Source organism: Orycteropus afer, unplaced genomic scaffold (genome assembly GCF_000298275.1).
Source record: "Orycteropus afer afer isolate SDZICR_OR568_19922 unplaced genomic scaffold, OryAfe1.0 scaffold00829, whole genome shotgun sequence".
Classification (NCBI taxonomy): Eukaryota; Metazoa; Chordata; class Mammalia; order Tubulidentata; family Orycteropodidae; genus Orycteropus; species Orycteropus afer.
The window spans coordinates 664,065-676,923 of record NW_006922416.1 but is presented as its reverse complement, the minus strand read 5'-3'; the positions used below and the strand labels follow the sequence as shown (position 1 = coordinate 676,923).

Sequence of the window (12,859 nt, the reverse complement as noted above, 5' to 3'; positions counted from 1 at the left end):
CAGAGGTTGGAGAACAGCCCACAGAAGTGGAATGAAGGAAAGATTGCCCAGACTTAGGGAGATACGGGCCCTTATGAGGGAGGGAGGGCTACTAAGGCTGCGTAGTCACTATCGCCTTTGATAACCAAAATCAGGCCTGCATGTTAGCGCAGGGCAAGCCACTGCTCTGCAGCCCAATGAGGGTAGCTGGTAAGCCCCGTGGCAGGGCACTCCAACGTTGCTGGGCACTCCTGCAGCATGGTGGGGTGGTGCTAGGGCTGGTGGGCAACGGGGCCTCTTTCTTGGTACCTCCTTGAGCGTGGAACAGGGCAGTCGGGGGCGCCTCCACTCTCACAGTAACAGAAGGTGAGGGAGGCTGCTGGGAGCCGTGGGAGCAGAGCTTTAGTGCCACCCTGTAGGCTTCGAGAAGCCGAGGCCCTGTCTCGTTTCACTCCCCACGTGTCCATGTCTGCCATGGCCAGCGGTTGTCCTGGGCTTACGTGCCCTACCCTAACAAGCCATCTAGCCCGGCAAGCCTCAGACTACCCCTCTGAGAAGCGGGCACACTGACATCCCTGCTGCCCAGGCCTCCATCGAGGAGGAGCCTCCAGTGGGGCGGGAGCGTGGCACTGGCGGGCCGGCTTCTTGGGTCCGACTCACCTCAATGTGCTCCTGTCCGTAGCGAGCCACAGCCGCCTCCTCCGACAGCCCCACGCAGCCATATTCCAGTGGGGTGAAGACTGTCGTGGGAACCTGAAAAGCGGGCCCCCAGTGAGCACACCTCTCAGGGTCCCCCATCTGAAGACCCCAATCTACAGCATGGAGTACTTGTTCTTCATGGCCCTGCTGCACTCGCTGTTCCTGGGTAATGCCCATGCAGCTAGCCCCCACACATACATGCGTATACATGGACACCCACCCACCCACATGTTCACACACGTGTACGTGTACATATGCACTGCAGCACATACCAGTACATTCACACACACCTGCACACACACACACACACAAGGTATCCATGTGCACACATATATGCACAGGTATATGTGTATATATGTGTACGTGACCACATACGAGTGCACGGGGCACACATGACTGCCTGTGCACATGCATACAGATATACGCACAACTCCACACACATGCACACATGCATGGATACAGGCACACATGGGCCCTCAGCCTTTCCGAGGCTGGCTCTGGTGCTCGCTGGCAGAAGTGGCTACTCACATTGTCATACTCCATCAGGTCTGAGGACTGGCCGAAGAGGCGTCGGGCTAACAGCTTCCCCGCCATGACTGCCGTGGGTGTGAGCTCAGGCCGCCCCTGCCAGGAGCACGGGAATTACTTCAACAAGGGGAAGGTAGTTTGTGGGGTCCCCTGCCACCACCCAAAAGACTGTCCACCACCCTCCTAGTGAGGGTCTGCCACATGAGCTGTAGGGGGCCCTGTTTGGGGCCTGGAGGTGGAGTTTCCCAGCTGAGACTGCCTGTGGATTTCCAGGGGGGCTCATGTCGTACAGCCCAAGCACCTGTGGAACCCTGATGGGGTTTAAAATCCTTGATTGCCCCCCCCCGTCAGATGCTACATTTCCCCGCCCCCCCCAGTTTCACAGTTTTTAATTTTAAACATAAGAATTCCAAATGATCATATAGAATGACAGAAATAATTCAAGTTCAATGTCTTTGTCTTTGAAAGGAGCCCTGGTGGTACAGTGGTTAAGCGCCTGGCTGCTAAACAAAAGGTTAGTGGTTTGAACCCACCGGCCGCTCCAGGGGAGAAAGATGTGGCAGTCTGTTCTATAAAGAGCACAGCCTTGAAAACCAAGAAAGAAGAGCCAGGAGCACAGTGTGTTCTTTGGACCCAGAGTCCTGCACTGAGAACCTCCTAGAACCAGGGGAAGGTTGCTGCCAGGCCATGTGAAGATCGCCTAGGAGCACAGGCTGAAAGAGACAGGGACCTTCCTCCAGAGCCAACAGATAGAGAGCCTGACTTTAGAAGCAGCACCCTGAATTTGGACGTCTAGCCTCCTCAACCGAGAAAACAGACTTCTGTTTGTTAAAGCCCAGATGCCAGCTTCTTGGAGCTTGACCTTAATGATACCACAATGAGAAGGAACCTGTCTTTTGGGAGTTGGAATCAAGCAAGACCTCAACTTGTAAGCCAAATGAGGAGGAGGCCCACTGAGCAGAAGGCGTCCAGGGCATTTTCTTCTTGCCGCACCCATCCTCCGGCTGCCTGGATGGCTCGGTGACTCCTTTTTCACTCCACCATCTCTCCATCTCCCCAAGATGCCAGAGCTGCCTTTTCCTCTCCTTTGAAGGAGCTCTGGTGGTGTCATGGTTAAGGGACCTGGCTTCTAACCAAAAGGTCGTAGTATGAACCCACCAGCTTCTCCGAGGAAGAAAGATGAGGCGGTCTCCTTCTGTAGAGATTTACAGCCTTGGAAACCCAATGTGGGTTGCTATGAGTTGGAATCAACTCAATGGCAGTGAGTTTGGTTTGGTTTGGAGGGACTTTTTGAGATCACTTCCTGACAGAAGTAGGGAAGCAGGGAACAGAATTTGGCCTGCTGTAGCATCTAAAAGGAGCTCTCATGGCACAGTGGTTGGGTGCTAACTTAAATGCTTGCAGTCTGAACCCACCAGCTGCTTTGCAGGAGAAAGACGAGGCAGTCTGCTTCCATAAAGATTATAGTCTTGGGGTAGACTTCTGGTAAGATGGAGGAACAGGCAGGCAAGCGACACAGACCCTCTTCAACAAAGAAAAGAGAAGATACAGAACATAATCCTGGAGCCCTGAGCTTTGAAAGGAACTACACAGAAGCGGATTAGGCACCAACTAGTGAAAAACCTGAACGAAAACAGTGAGTACAGTGACAGTCAGAGCTGCGGACTGTCAGCTATTCTGGCAGGACCAACAGCCTGACTAGTTTCAAGTGGTGTTGGGACCTGAGAACTGACCTAATGAAGAGCAGCCCTGGTCACCAAGGGCTGCAGGGATGACTACGCTGGTGCCTATGAATGACTAGGAAGGGGAATAGCAAGGTGGGGGACATCCTGAACTGTTGACTTTCAGCTGTATGGAGGGTGCAGCCATTTTGATTGTTTATTCACGGCAGCCATTTTGGATATTTAAAGTGACCGAGGGTACAGCCATTTTGAATGTTTATAAGCAGTGGCCATTTTGGATATTTAAATTGACTGAAGGCACAGCCATTTTGAATCTTTACAAGTGGCAACCATTTTGGATTTTAAAGTGATAGCGTACTCATTCAGATTCCAGGGATCTAAGAATAGGCTCTGTTTGCCAAGGTCAGCAGGGACATATGAGAGGCTGACAACAGGATAGAGGAGCACAGCACAATACCCTGCTTGCGTAGATAATATACTAACACAAAAAAAAAGAAAACAAAAATCGTGGGCAAGTCACTCCAACATATAATCACCATTTAATATAAACACAAAAACATCACAATGCCTTGGAGAGTATCCCGTCCACACAAAGAAGCAAGATAAAGCAGGAGAAACAAGGGATCAGGATATGGACCCAAAACATATCTCTGAGGAAGATACAGCAAGGGAACTCCTTGATAAGGAATTCAAAAGAATTATATTTAGGTATCTTCAACAAATTGAGAGACAGATCAAGGAAAACATAGAGAAAACCGTAGAACATTTTCGAAAAACAATCAAGAACAAAATGACAAAATAAATGAAAAATTAGAAATGATACAAAATCTACACACAAAAATCCAGAAGATTAATACTAAATTTTCAGAAATAGATAAGACATGGAATGGGCAAAGGAGCAGAATTGAATCAATGGAAGACAGAATTAGGGAGACTGAAGGCAAATACCTGAATATTTCTTGGAAAGGGATAAATCAGAAAAAAGATCAAAACAAAAGGAAGAAAGCCTAAGGTTCATGTGGGATACCATCAAAAGAAATAACCTACATGTAATCCAAATTCCAGAACAGGAAGACACAAATAAAACACAGAGAAAATTGTAGAAGATTTGTTGGAAGAGAATTTTCCTGGTATGACGAAAGATGAGAATATATTCATTCAAGAAGTCCAATGAACCCCAAACAGGATAGACCCCAAAAGAAAATCACCCAGACATATCATCATCAAACTTACCAAAAACAAAGACAAAGAAAGAATCATGAGAGCAGCATGGAAAAAACGAAAAGTTACCTACAATGGGCTACCAATAAGACTAAGCTCGGATTTCTCGAGAGAAACCATGCAGGCAGAAAGACAATGGGATGGTATATATAAAACTCTGAAAGAGAAAAATTTCCAACCAAGAACTATGTACCCAGCAAAGTTGTCCCTCAAATATGAAGGTGAAATTAAGACATTTCCAGGTAAGCAGAAATTAAGGGAATTTGTTAAAACCAGACCAACCTTACAAGAGATGCTAAAGGGGTCCTTTGGACAGAGAAGCAACAACAGCCAACAACAACTGACCATTAACACACATGATGATATAACCCAGAAACCAACCCAGCTATGGAAGTATCCAAAGTAAAGAAGCCTACAAGACTGTAAACATGAACCAGAGACATCAGTTGACATATGAGGACAACTACAAACCAAAAAGAGGGAAAAAACTGTGTCATTACAGAACTTCTAGATGGTAGGGAAGTCAAGACAACTACAAGATAGAACGGACTGTTCTAAACTTGGGAAGAAAACTATAAATCACAGGGTAACCTCAAAGAAAAATGATAAACCTTCACATCAAAAAAGAGGACCAGCATAAATATTCAGTAAATACTAAAACAATAGCAATGAAGGAAGTGATTAACACAATTCATAAACAAAATGAGCTCAGCATAGAAAATTATATGGAACAAAGAAATCGACACCACGAAAAAGCACATAACAAAAATGACAGCAACAAATTCGTATTTGCTGATAATTACATATCTGGCAAGGGATTTACCTCTAAGATTTATAGGGGAAGAGTGGATCACCAAACTATGGTACATACACACAATGGAATGTTATGCAGCACTAAAGAATAACGTAGAGTCTGCAAAACACCACATAATACAGATGAACTTGGAGGACATTATGCTGAGTGAAATAAGTCAATTACAGAAGGACAAATATAGTATTAGTTTGTTGTTGTGGAGGGTCAAGGAAAGGTTTACATATGGAAGGAAAATTTCTTTGTTGGTTGCTAGGGGTGGGAGGGGAGGGGAAGGAACACTGCAAAAAAAAAAAGCAATAACCCTTGTCACTTTAGTTTTGTGTATTTCACTGTACATAAATTATATTTCAATAAAATGTATTAAAAAATAAAAAAAAGATTATAGTCTTGGAAACGCTTTGGGGGCAGTTCTTCCCTGTCCTTTGGTGTCACTATGAGTCAGAATAGATTGATGGCAGTGGGTTTGGTGTTTTTTGCGTGGTTCAGCGGTAGAATTCTCTCCCGTGCAGGAGACCGGGCTTGGCTTCCCAGCCAATGCACTTCGGGTGTGGCCACCGCCCGTCTGTCCATAGAGGTTTGTGAGTTGCTATGATGCTAAACGTGTTTCAGTGGAGCTTCCAGACTCAGAGATGGACTAGAAAAAAAGGCCTCGTGAAAATCAGCCAATGACAGCCCTGTAGACCCCCACGGTCTGAACCACAACCAGTGGTGGGAAGGGCGCAGGGCGGGCAGAGGTTCGTTCTGCTATGCACGGGGTCACCAGGAGTCAGCGGCTGACTCCATGACTGCTAACAACAGCAGCACAGTGTTGGCATTAAGTGGATTCTGGCTACCATGGGTCCAAGAGCATTCTGGGTGATCCTGACACACGGCTAGACGTTCACACCACAGTCCGTGACAAATCTCGGCTCAGGGCCGGGTCCGCTGAAGACCCCTCTCGTCCCAGGACGTGTCCTGCTCGGAGAACAGGAGGCGGCTCTGCCGCTGGCTTCCTGCAGGCATCTGCCTGGGGCCGACTGCCAATCACCACTGCAGTAGGAAACTCGGATGCTGTTTGGCATTCCAGAAATGAATGGAGATCAGCGGAGATAAAGCCGTGCAGGCAGCCGGTGCATTCCACTGGGCCTGACTAACTGCGGAAACAGCCACGCACACACGGCGCGCAGTATCGCATTAAACAATGCCCACCCCACCCATCCACCCGGAGCTCTGCCCAGCGGCTGGAGCAGCGGGCTATTAACTCTTTGGGCTGCTCGGAGTCATCCTTCCAACAGAGCAGATTTATTTGTTTTTTAATTACGTCTCCCCACCCTTTTTTCCTGCTTTCCTCTTCACTCAAGTTAATGTGTCCACCCAGTAGTTAGTATTTTACTTTCTCTTCCTCCCCCCACCCCATAACCATCAGAGAATATTTTTCTGTGTCAAACCCTTTTCTTTTTACTAACTAAATAATAATAATAATAATAAAACAAACTCACTGCTGTCAAGTTGTGTCCAACTCATAGCAGCCCCTCCTGGGTTTCCAAGGTGGCAACTCTACGGAAGTAGATTGCCCAATCTTCCTTCAGAGAAGTGGCTGGTGGGTTTGAACCACCAGCTTTCTGGTTAGCAGCCGGATGCCTTAGGCACTACACCACCAGACTCCCTTTTACGACAGCGGTCTCATACAGTATTTGGTTTTAGGTGACTGACTAATCTCACTCAGTGTAATGTCCTCGAGGTCTATCTGTGGTATCAGACGTTGGCCAGGTTCATCATTGCTCTTTAATGCTGTGTAGCACTCCATTGTGTGTGTGTACCACTTATCTGCTGATGGGCATTTAGGCTGTTTCCATTTTTTTGTTATTGTGAATAATGCTGCAATGAACATGGGTGTCCATTTATGTGTTTGCATCCTGGCTCTCAGTTCTACAGGGTATATACCTAATAGTGGGATTGCTGGATCATATGGTATTTCTATGTCCAGCTTTCTAAGGAAACACCATACCATTTTCCACACTGGTTGCACCATTTTACAGTCCTACCCGGCATCCAACAGAGGGGGTTTCATTTTTTAACGGCTGGTACTTCCTGTGCCGTGCACTTCTGGCAGCACAGCTGAACCAGGATGGTTTCCACCTTGGTGTTATGAGTCCTGGAGCCCAGGAGGAGCACTGGTGGCGGGGGCACACAGGCCCACGTTTTCCTCTGTCTGTAGGTGGGTGTGGCTGAAAGGCAAGCGGAGTCTTCTCTGCCAGAAACGCTGGCGCTGTCTCTCGGGGTGGAGCATGCACCGGGCACACACTGAGGGCCTCAGCCAAGGCCACATCTTAACCATTCACACGCAGAGGCCAAGCTCCGGAGCTAACACCCGAATGACTGCACGCCGGATAAACAGGCCGGGCCTGCGGGCAGCTGAGGGCTCATGAAGCCATTCACATCCTTCCAAGCCAACCAACACAGCTGCCTGGGATGGTTTAAGTGACAACACTTACGGGAGGGATCGGGAGGTCTGGACCCAGCAAGCCATTGCTACACACACACACACACACACACACGCGCGCTCAGGGTGGCTGCCACATCTCTATCAGTAGGGCGGCCCTTAGGGGGCTTGCATCTGCAGGAGTTAGTCCCAGTGTCCTCCAGGTTCCGTGCCCCATTTCTTAAGCCTGGTTTCACAGGAGGCCTGGTGGGGCTCGAGAGAGGGGTACGGGGTCAGCTGCTTGGCTCGTGCCCGGCCCTGCCCAGTGGGCAACCCCAGCAGGAGAGGTCTGTGTGGCAACCAGTGGGCACCATTTCTGGGGACAGGTGTCAGATGGGCAGGCTCAGCCCCAGGAACAAAGAGAAGGTCCAGCCTTGCACAACCCTTGCCCTAGCTTGTGTCCACACATGTGCTCATGGCCTGGCGTGGGCAGGGCAGGGACCACAGCACAGCTTAGCAGGTAGGTCTAAGGGGGGTGGTCCTGCAGCATCAGTGACAACTGTGGCACGTGCCCACACAGCTGGAGGATGGCCCTGGGGACCTGTAGCTCTCCTTCCCCCCAGGCTCCTCCCTGGCATTTCCCACATGTTCCATGGAGGGCTGAGGGAAGGTGGGAAGGTGGTGATGGCATTCCTGCTCCCGCCTGGCTCACTTTGCTCCTGCCCAGCCCCTTGCCTGACCACTGACAATAAGCATCTTCTCACGTCTGAAATGTTTCACTTCCCTCCTTGTCATCTGCAACCCCTACCAGACAGAATGTCACCTGTAAGAGGGCAGGACCCTTGGTGTCTGTTCTCACAGTGGCTGGCACACGCTGGAGTTGCTAACATGTGATGGATGAAGGCTGTCAGCAGGTCATGATGCTGCACAGAGCCCCTGAGCCATGACAGAGTCTCTCCTGTCCAGGGTGTGCTGGCCAGGTCAGGCACAAGGGCTCCCCGATGAAGCAGCCCATGCTCTTTTGGGAGCCCAGAATGTGACGAAGTGGGTGCTGACTGAAGGTTCTTCAGCTGACGGTTGGGGTCTCTGCAGCCTCTTTACCACAAACTCACAAGGGGGTGCCACAGCCCCCGCCTCCGGAGTGGGGAAGCCAAGGGAGAGATGTGCTATAAGCCATACGCTGAGCGGGGCTCAGCCCTCACCCCGTGTGGCTGCAGAGGCCCTACCCCTTTGCCAGGTGGGGCCTCCAGGCTCGCACATGGGCTCCAGTAAGGATGCCCAAGGTCTAGCTTCTGATGTGTGGCAGGCGGGCCTGCTGAGGGACCGTGTGTGTGGATGAGACAGTCACAGGACCCTGTCTTACAGCAGCCACGTTCCCAGGATGTTGAGCCCGACCCTTCTGGGCAGTTGAGGCCCCAGTTTGATGTGCACTAGCCACATGTAAGTGTGTCTCAGAGCTGCGACATGAGCAGATTCCCAGTGGAATTTGCTAATCACGTCTTCTTGCTCAGTTATCAGCCTGTTGTTCAAGTTGTTGTGGCAGTTAAGGTTACGTGTCAACGTGGCTGGGCCTGGTTGAGTGGCTGGGCAGCTGGAGGTAGTTATTCCTCGTGATGAGACTGGTCATCAGCTCCATGGTGGAATCTACTGCGAGCAGCTGAGTAGCTGCCTTAGGGATATGGACTGTTCCCAGTGTATAAGGAGAAGCTTTGACAAAGGTCTTGAGCTTTTTGGCACATCTGGACCCTGATGTAGCCAAGTCTTCATTCAGCAGCCTGCCATGTTGTCTGCTGATCTTGAGACTGTTTCTGGACTTGAACTAGTGGCCTGCTGTGTTGCTTGATAATCTTGGGACTGTGCCATTTCACTTGTCAACCTTGGGTCTGGCAGCCTCAGCAGCCAGCAGCTGCCTGAGTCAGGAGAAGCCTCCGGCTCCAGTGGGCCAGGAGCAAGGGGCAGAGCTGAAGCCCAAGGGCGAGGGGCCTTCACCCAGCACCTAGAGCTGGCACTTTGAACTCGGACTTCTAGCCTCCTAAACTGTAAGAGAATAAATCCCTGTTTGTGAAAGTCATCCACTTGCGGTATTTTCTGTCAGAGCAGGACTGGAGAACTAGAACAGTTGTCTTGTGTCCACCCTCCACATGAAGGACCCACATTTGAGAAGACAGACCCAGATGCCCAGCCCTCCCCAGAGCATGAGCTCTAGTAGCTCCTGGAGGCTGGCCCACGCCTCCGTGACAGAGGACAGGTGGCAGAGCTGTGCACACACCGGGTTGGCTCCTGCTGGGTGGCTCAGGTGCCAGGGACAGGCCTTACCTCTGCCACGTCTCCAATGGCATAAATGTGGGGCACAGAGGTGGCTTCCCGGGAGTTAACAAGGATCTTCTGACTGTCAGGGTTGGTATTCACTCCAGCCTTCTCCAAATTCAGACTTCTGGTTGCTGGAACCCGACCTGAAGGACACAGAGAGGAAGGCTGCCAAGTGTTCTTTAGTCATTCGATCTAAATATCCATGTCTTCTTACCCAGATCCCATGACTTGATTTAAAACGTGAGAACTGGTGAAACACGAACCACTCACAGCCTCAAAGGGCACCTGGGGGTCTGAGATAAACTCTCATAAACAGTGGGACTGAAAAGGTTCATTGTACGGTGGCTACTGCCACGGCGGTTGTTGCGTGGAGGGTAGCGCGTTGAGGGGACTGCTGGTGTCAAGTGGGCAGGGCTCTCAGCGCCGGGTCCACGGCTCTGGGGGATTCCATCAGAAGCCGGCCCCTGGGGTCTGTCTCTCTGCCCTGCTCTGTCCCTGCAGCACAGCCTACACTCTCAGGATAGAAGAACAATGCCCCCATGGCTTGTCTTGCCTGTCCTGGGTCTCTGTGTGCAGAGGGCAAAGCTGGCCTCCTCCAATGGCCCTGTCTGGACTGTTGAAGCAGAACCGGCCATGTCCCAGTGACACCCCAGGGCTGACTCTCAAGCCCAGCTCTGGTCTGAGCCCAGGTATGGTCTGATGCTCTCCTCCTGCCAGGCACTCAGTCTCAGATGCCATCGCCACTAGCAGGCAATGAGACTTGCATCTGCATGGACGTGGACATCCCCTCACCTCAAAGGGCATGGGCCACAGATCCTGGGACCCTGGCAGGGTGCCCTAGCCCCCACAGAGCACTATGAGGTTGTTGTTGATTTTTTTTTTTCCCCAGCAAATAATTAAGACTCTTCCATTTCTCCAGGAAGTCTTCCTGGTAGCTGCGGCCCACCAGCAGTTCCAGGGTTGGGGATGTGGTGCAGAAAAGAAGCCACACTTCTGAGAAGCAGGGAAGCGCCAAGAACAGAGAGCTCAGGGCCTGCAGGTCGTCTCTCTCTCTCGGGCAGGAAGATGTGACACTGTGCACTGGGCTGGTAGGGCGGCCATCTGGCAGCTTGGACTCTCTTCCAGGCCTTGCCTGGGCAGCTGGGCACCCAGGGGTGGCAGGGAGCTCAGAGACGGCCATAAATGAGAGCCATCCCTGCAGTGCCCCCATGCCTGCCCCCACAGCAGATACGGTGAGGCCACTGGTGACTGGTCTGGTGCTCTATGAAATCCTAGAGGCAAGGTGCCAGGAAGCCCAGCTTTCTCGAGACTGCAACTAAGGGGAAGATGGTGAGCAGCAGTCAAACATCCAGGGCTTGCTGCCCGTGCCCCAGCTAGCGCACGCAGCTAGGCTCCCGGGCAAGTGCCAGGTGGGTCCTGGAGCAATTCCACGAGGATGAGGGGAGTTGGGTTGCGGTACGGCTACAGGCACTGTTGGGCCCCAGTGCGTGGAAGGGCATATCTCATGTCCAGCTGAGCCAGGTCAGCATCATGCCCTGCTGCATACATCAGCCTGCCTTTTGGCCCTGGTAAAGCAGCATGGTCACCCTAGCTCCCCTGGCAGCTCTCTGGTGGCACTGACCTGCTCTCAGCTTCACTGCTGATTTTGAGCTTGGCCGGGTTCTGTCCTTTTAGTCACTGGGCTGCCTTGATTTTGAACTTGGCCGGGTTCTGTCCTTCTAGTCACTGGGCTGCCTTGGTTGATCCTTGGAGCCACCCCAGGCTGCAACGCCAGCATTCAGAGGCTTCTTCCCTTGAGGAGACAGCAGCCTGGGCTGCATTTGTACCTTGATGCATGTGATGGGCCTCTTTTCTCTGTGAGTCTCAGTGTCTGTGTATGTGAAATGGGCCAATGGGCACTAGATGGGTCAGCCACGATGCTTGCACAGAGCACACCCAGCCCCCATCGCTGCCTCACTTCACCAGCCCAGCAGGCCCCTGGAACCCACATACCTATGGTAGGGCCTGGATCCTCTGTCCCCAGTCCCTCATCCTGGCCACACTGCCTCCTGAGCTCGCCCAGCCCTGCGCGGGCCTGTCTACCACCTGTGAGGACCGTTCCCAGAGCATGGGTCCTCTCTTCACCCACGTGGCCATCATCCAGGTGCTGTGCCAAGATTCTTCCGGCCCCTCGTCCATCCATCACAGCTCTGACCAGGTCGTCACTCTACCAGGAGACTGATGCCAGCCCCACAGAGTGTGAGACCCCTCACCCCCACACCCCTTACATAAGGCCTACATGACATTTTCTACATCAGGAGCCATTTTTACAAGTGTCAAATTCAACCAATACAAAGAAAACACCTTTGCCAAGAACACCATGAGCAAAATCAAAAGACAAGTGAGAAACCCCGAAAGGGTTATTTCATTGATATCACAGAGCAGGGCTGGCAACCTCTGTGTATAAGGGAACCCGGAGTCCCAGGACAAAACCAACAGCACAGAGAAAACAGGCCAGAGAGTTCACTGAGGAGGGAAAGCAGTCCATAACCATCCCACGGAACCGAACACACATAAAACTCACAGACCTGCCACTTCCTGCCTCTTAGGTGGGTGCAGCTCCCTCCTGCTGCTGCAGGCCCTGAGGGACCGAGACAACACAACCCGGGGGAGGGGCTGTGCTGCCTGCTTGGCCAGAGCTCAGCCACACAGCAGGAGCACCAGTGAACTCACCCATTGGGTGCTGTGCTGTAGGCTTGCCTGTGACGGCAAGGGGCCTCAAGCCACCCAGGGGTCCACCCACAGCAACACTGGATGAACCACGGGGCACCATGTGATGGGGTCCTGGGAAGCACTACAAGAGTGAGGTGAGTCTTCCCATGATGTCATGAGCGCCCCCTGCAGTGCACAGGACACCAGCACAGAAAGTATGGGCAGGGCACAGAGTATGATACCCTCTGTGGAAGAGCAGGGGAAATGCATGCATACATACACCTGCACACCACTCCATCCACACACCTGTACACATATGCACATGGGTATTCACACGGATGCAGAGATACACACATATACATATATACATACACATGTATACGCACATACATACACATACACGGGAGCTCTGGTGGTGCAGTGGTTAAAGCATTCAGCTGCTAACCAAAAGGGCAGAGGTTTGAACTCACTAGGGAGCTCTGGTAGCATAGTGGCTAAGGCACTTGACTGCTAACCAGAAGGCTGGCGGTTCAA

The 12,859-nt window shown here is 51.5% G+C and overlaps 1 protein-coding gene across 1 annotated transcript in view; it reads right to left on the bottom strand.

Annotated features, from left to right (window-relative positions):
• Positions 1 to 12,859, bottom strand: part of TXNRD2 (thioredoxin reductase 2) — an 89,154-nt gene that overhangs the window by 4,794 nt on the left and 71,501 nt on the right. The window contains exons 11-13 of the mRNA XM_007957965.1: positions 9,641 to 9,777; positions 1,207 to 1,302; positions 640 to 732 (exon numbers count right to left, since the gene is read on the bottom strand). Of these exons, the coding sequence (XP_007956156.1) occupies positions 640 to 732; positions 1,207 to 1,302; positions 9,641 to 9,777 (326 nt within the window). The remainder of the gene's footprint in view (positions 1 to 639; positions 733 to 1,206; positions 1,303 to 9,640; positions 9,778 to 12,859) is intronic.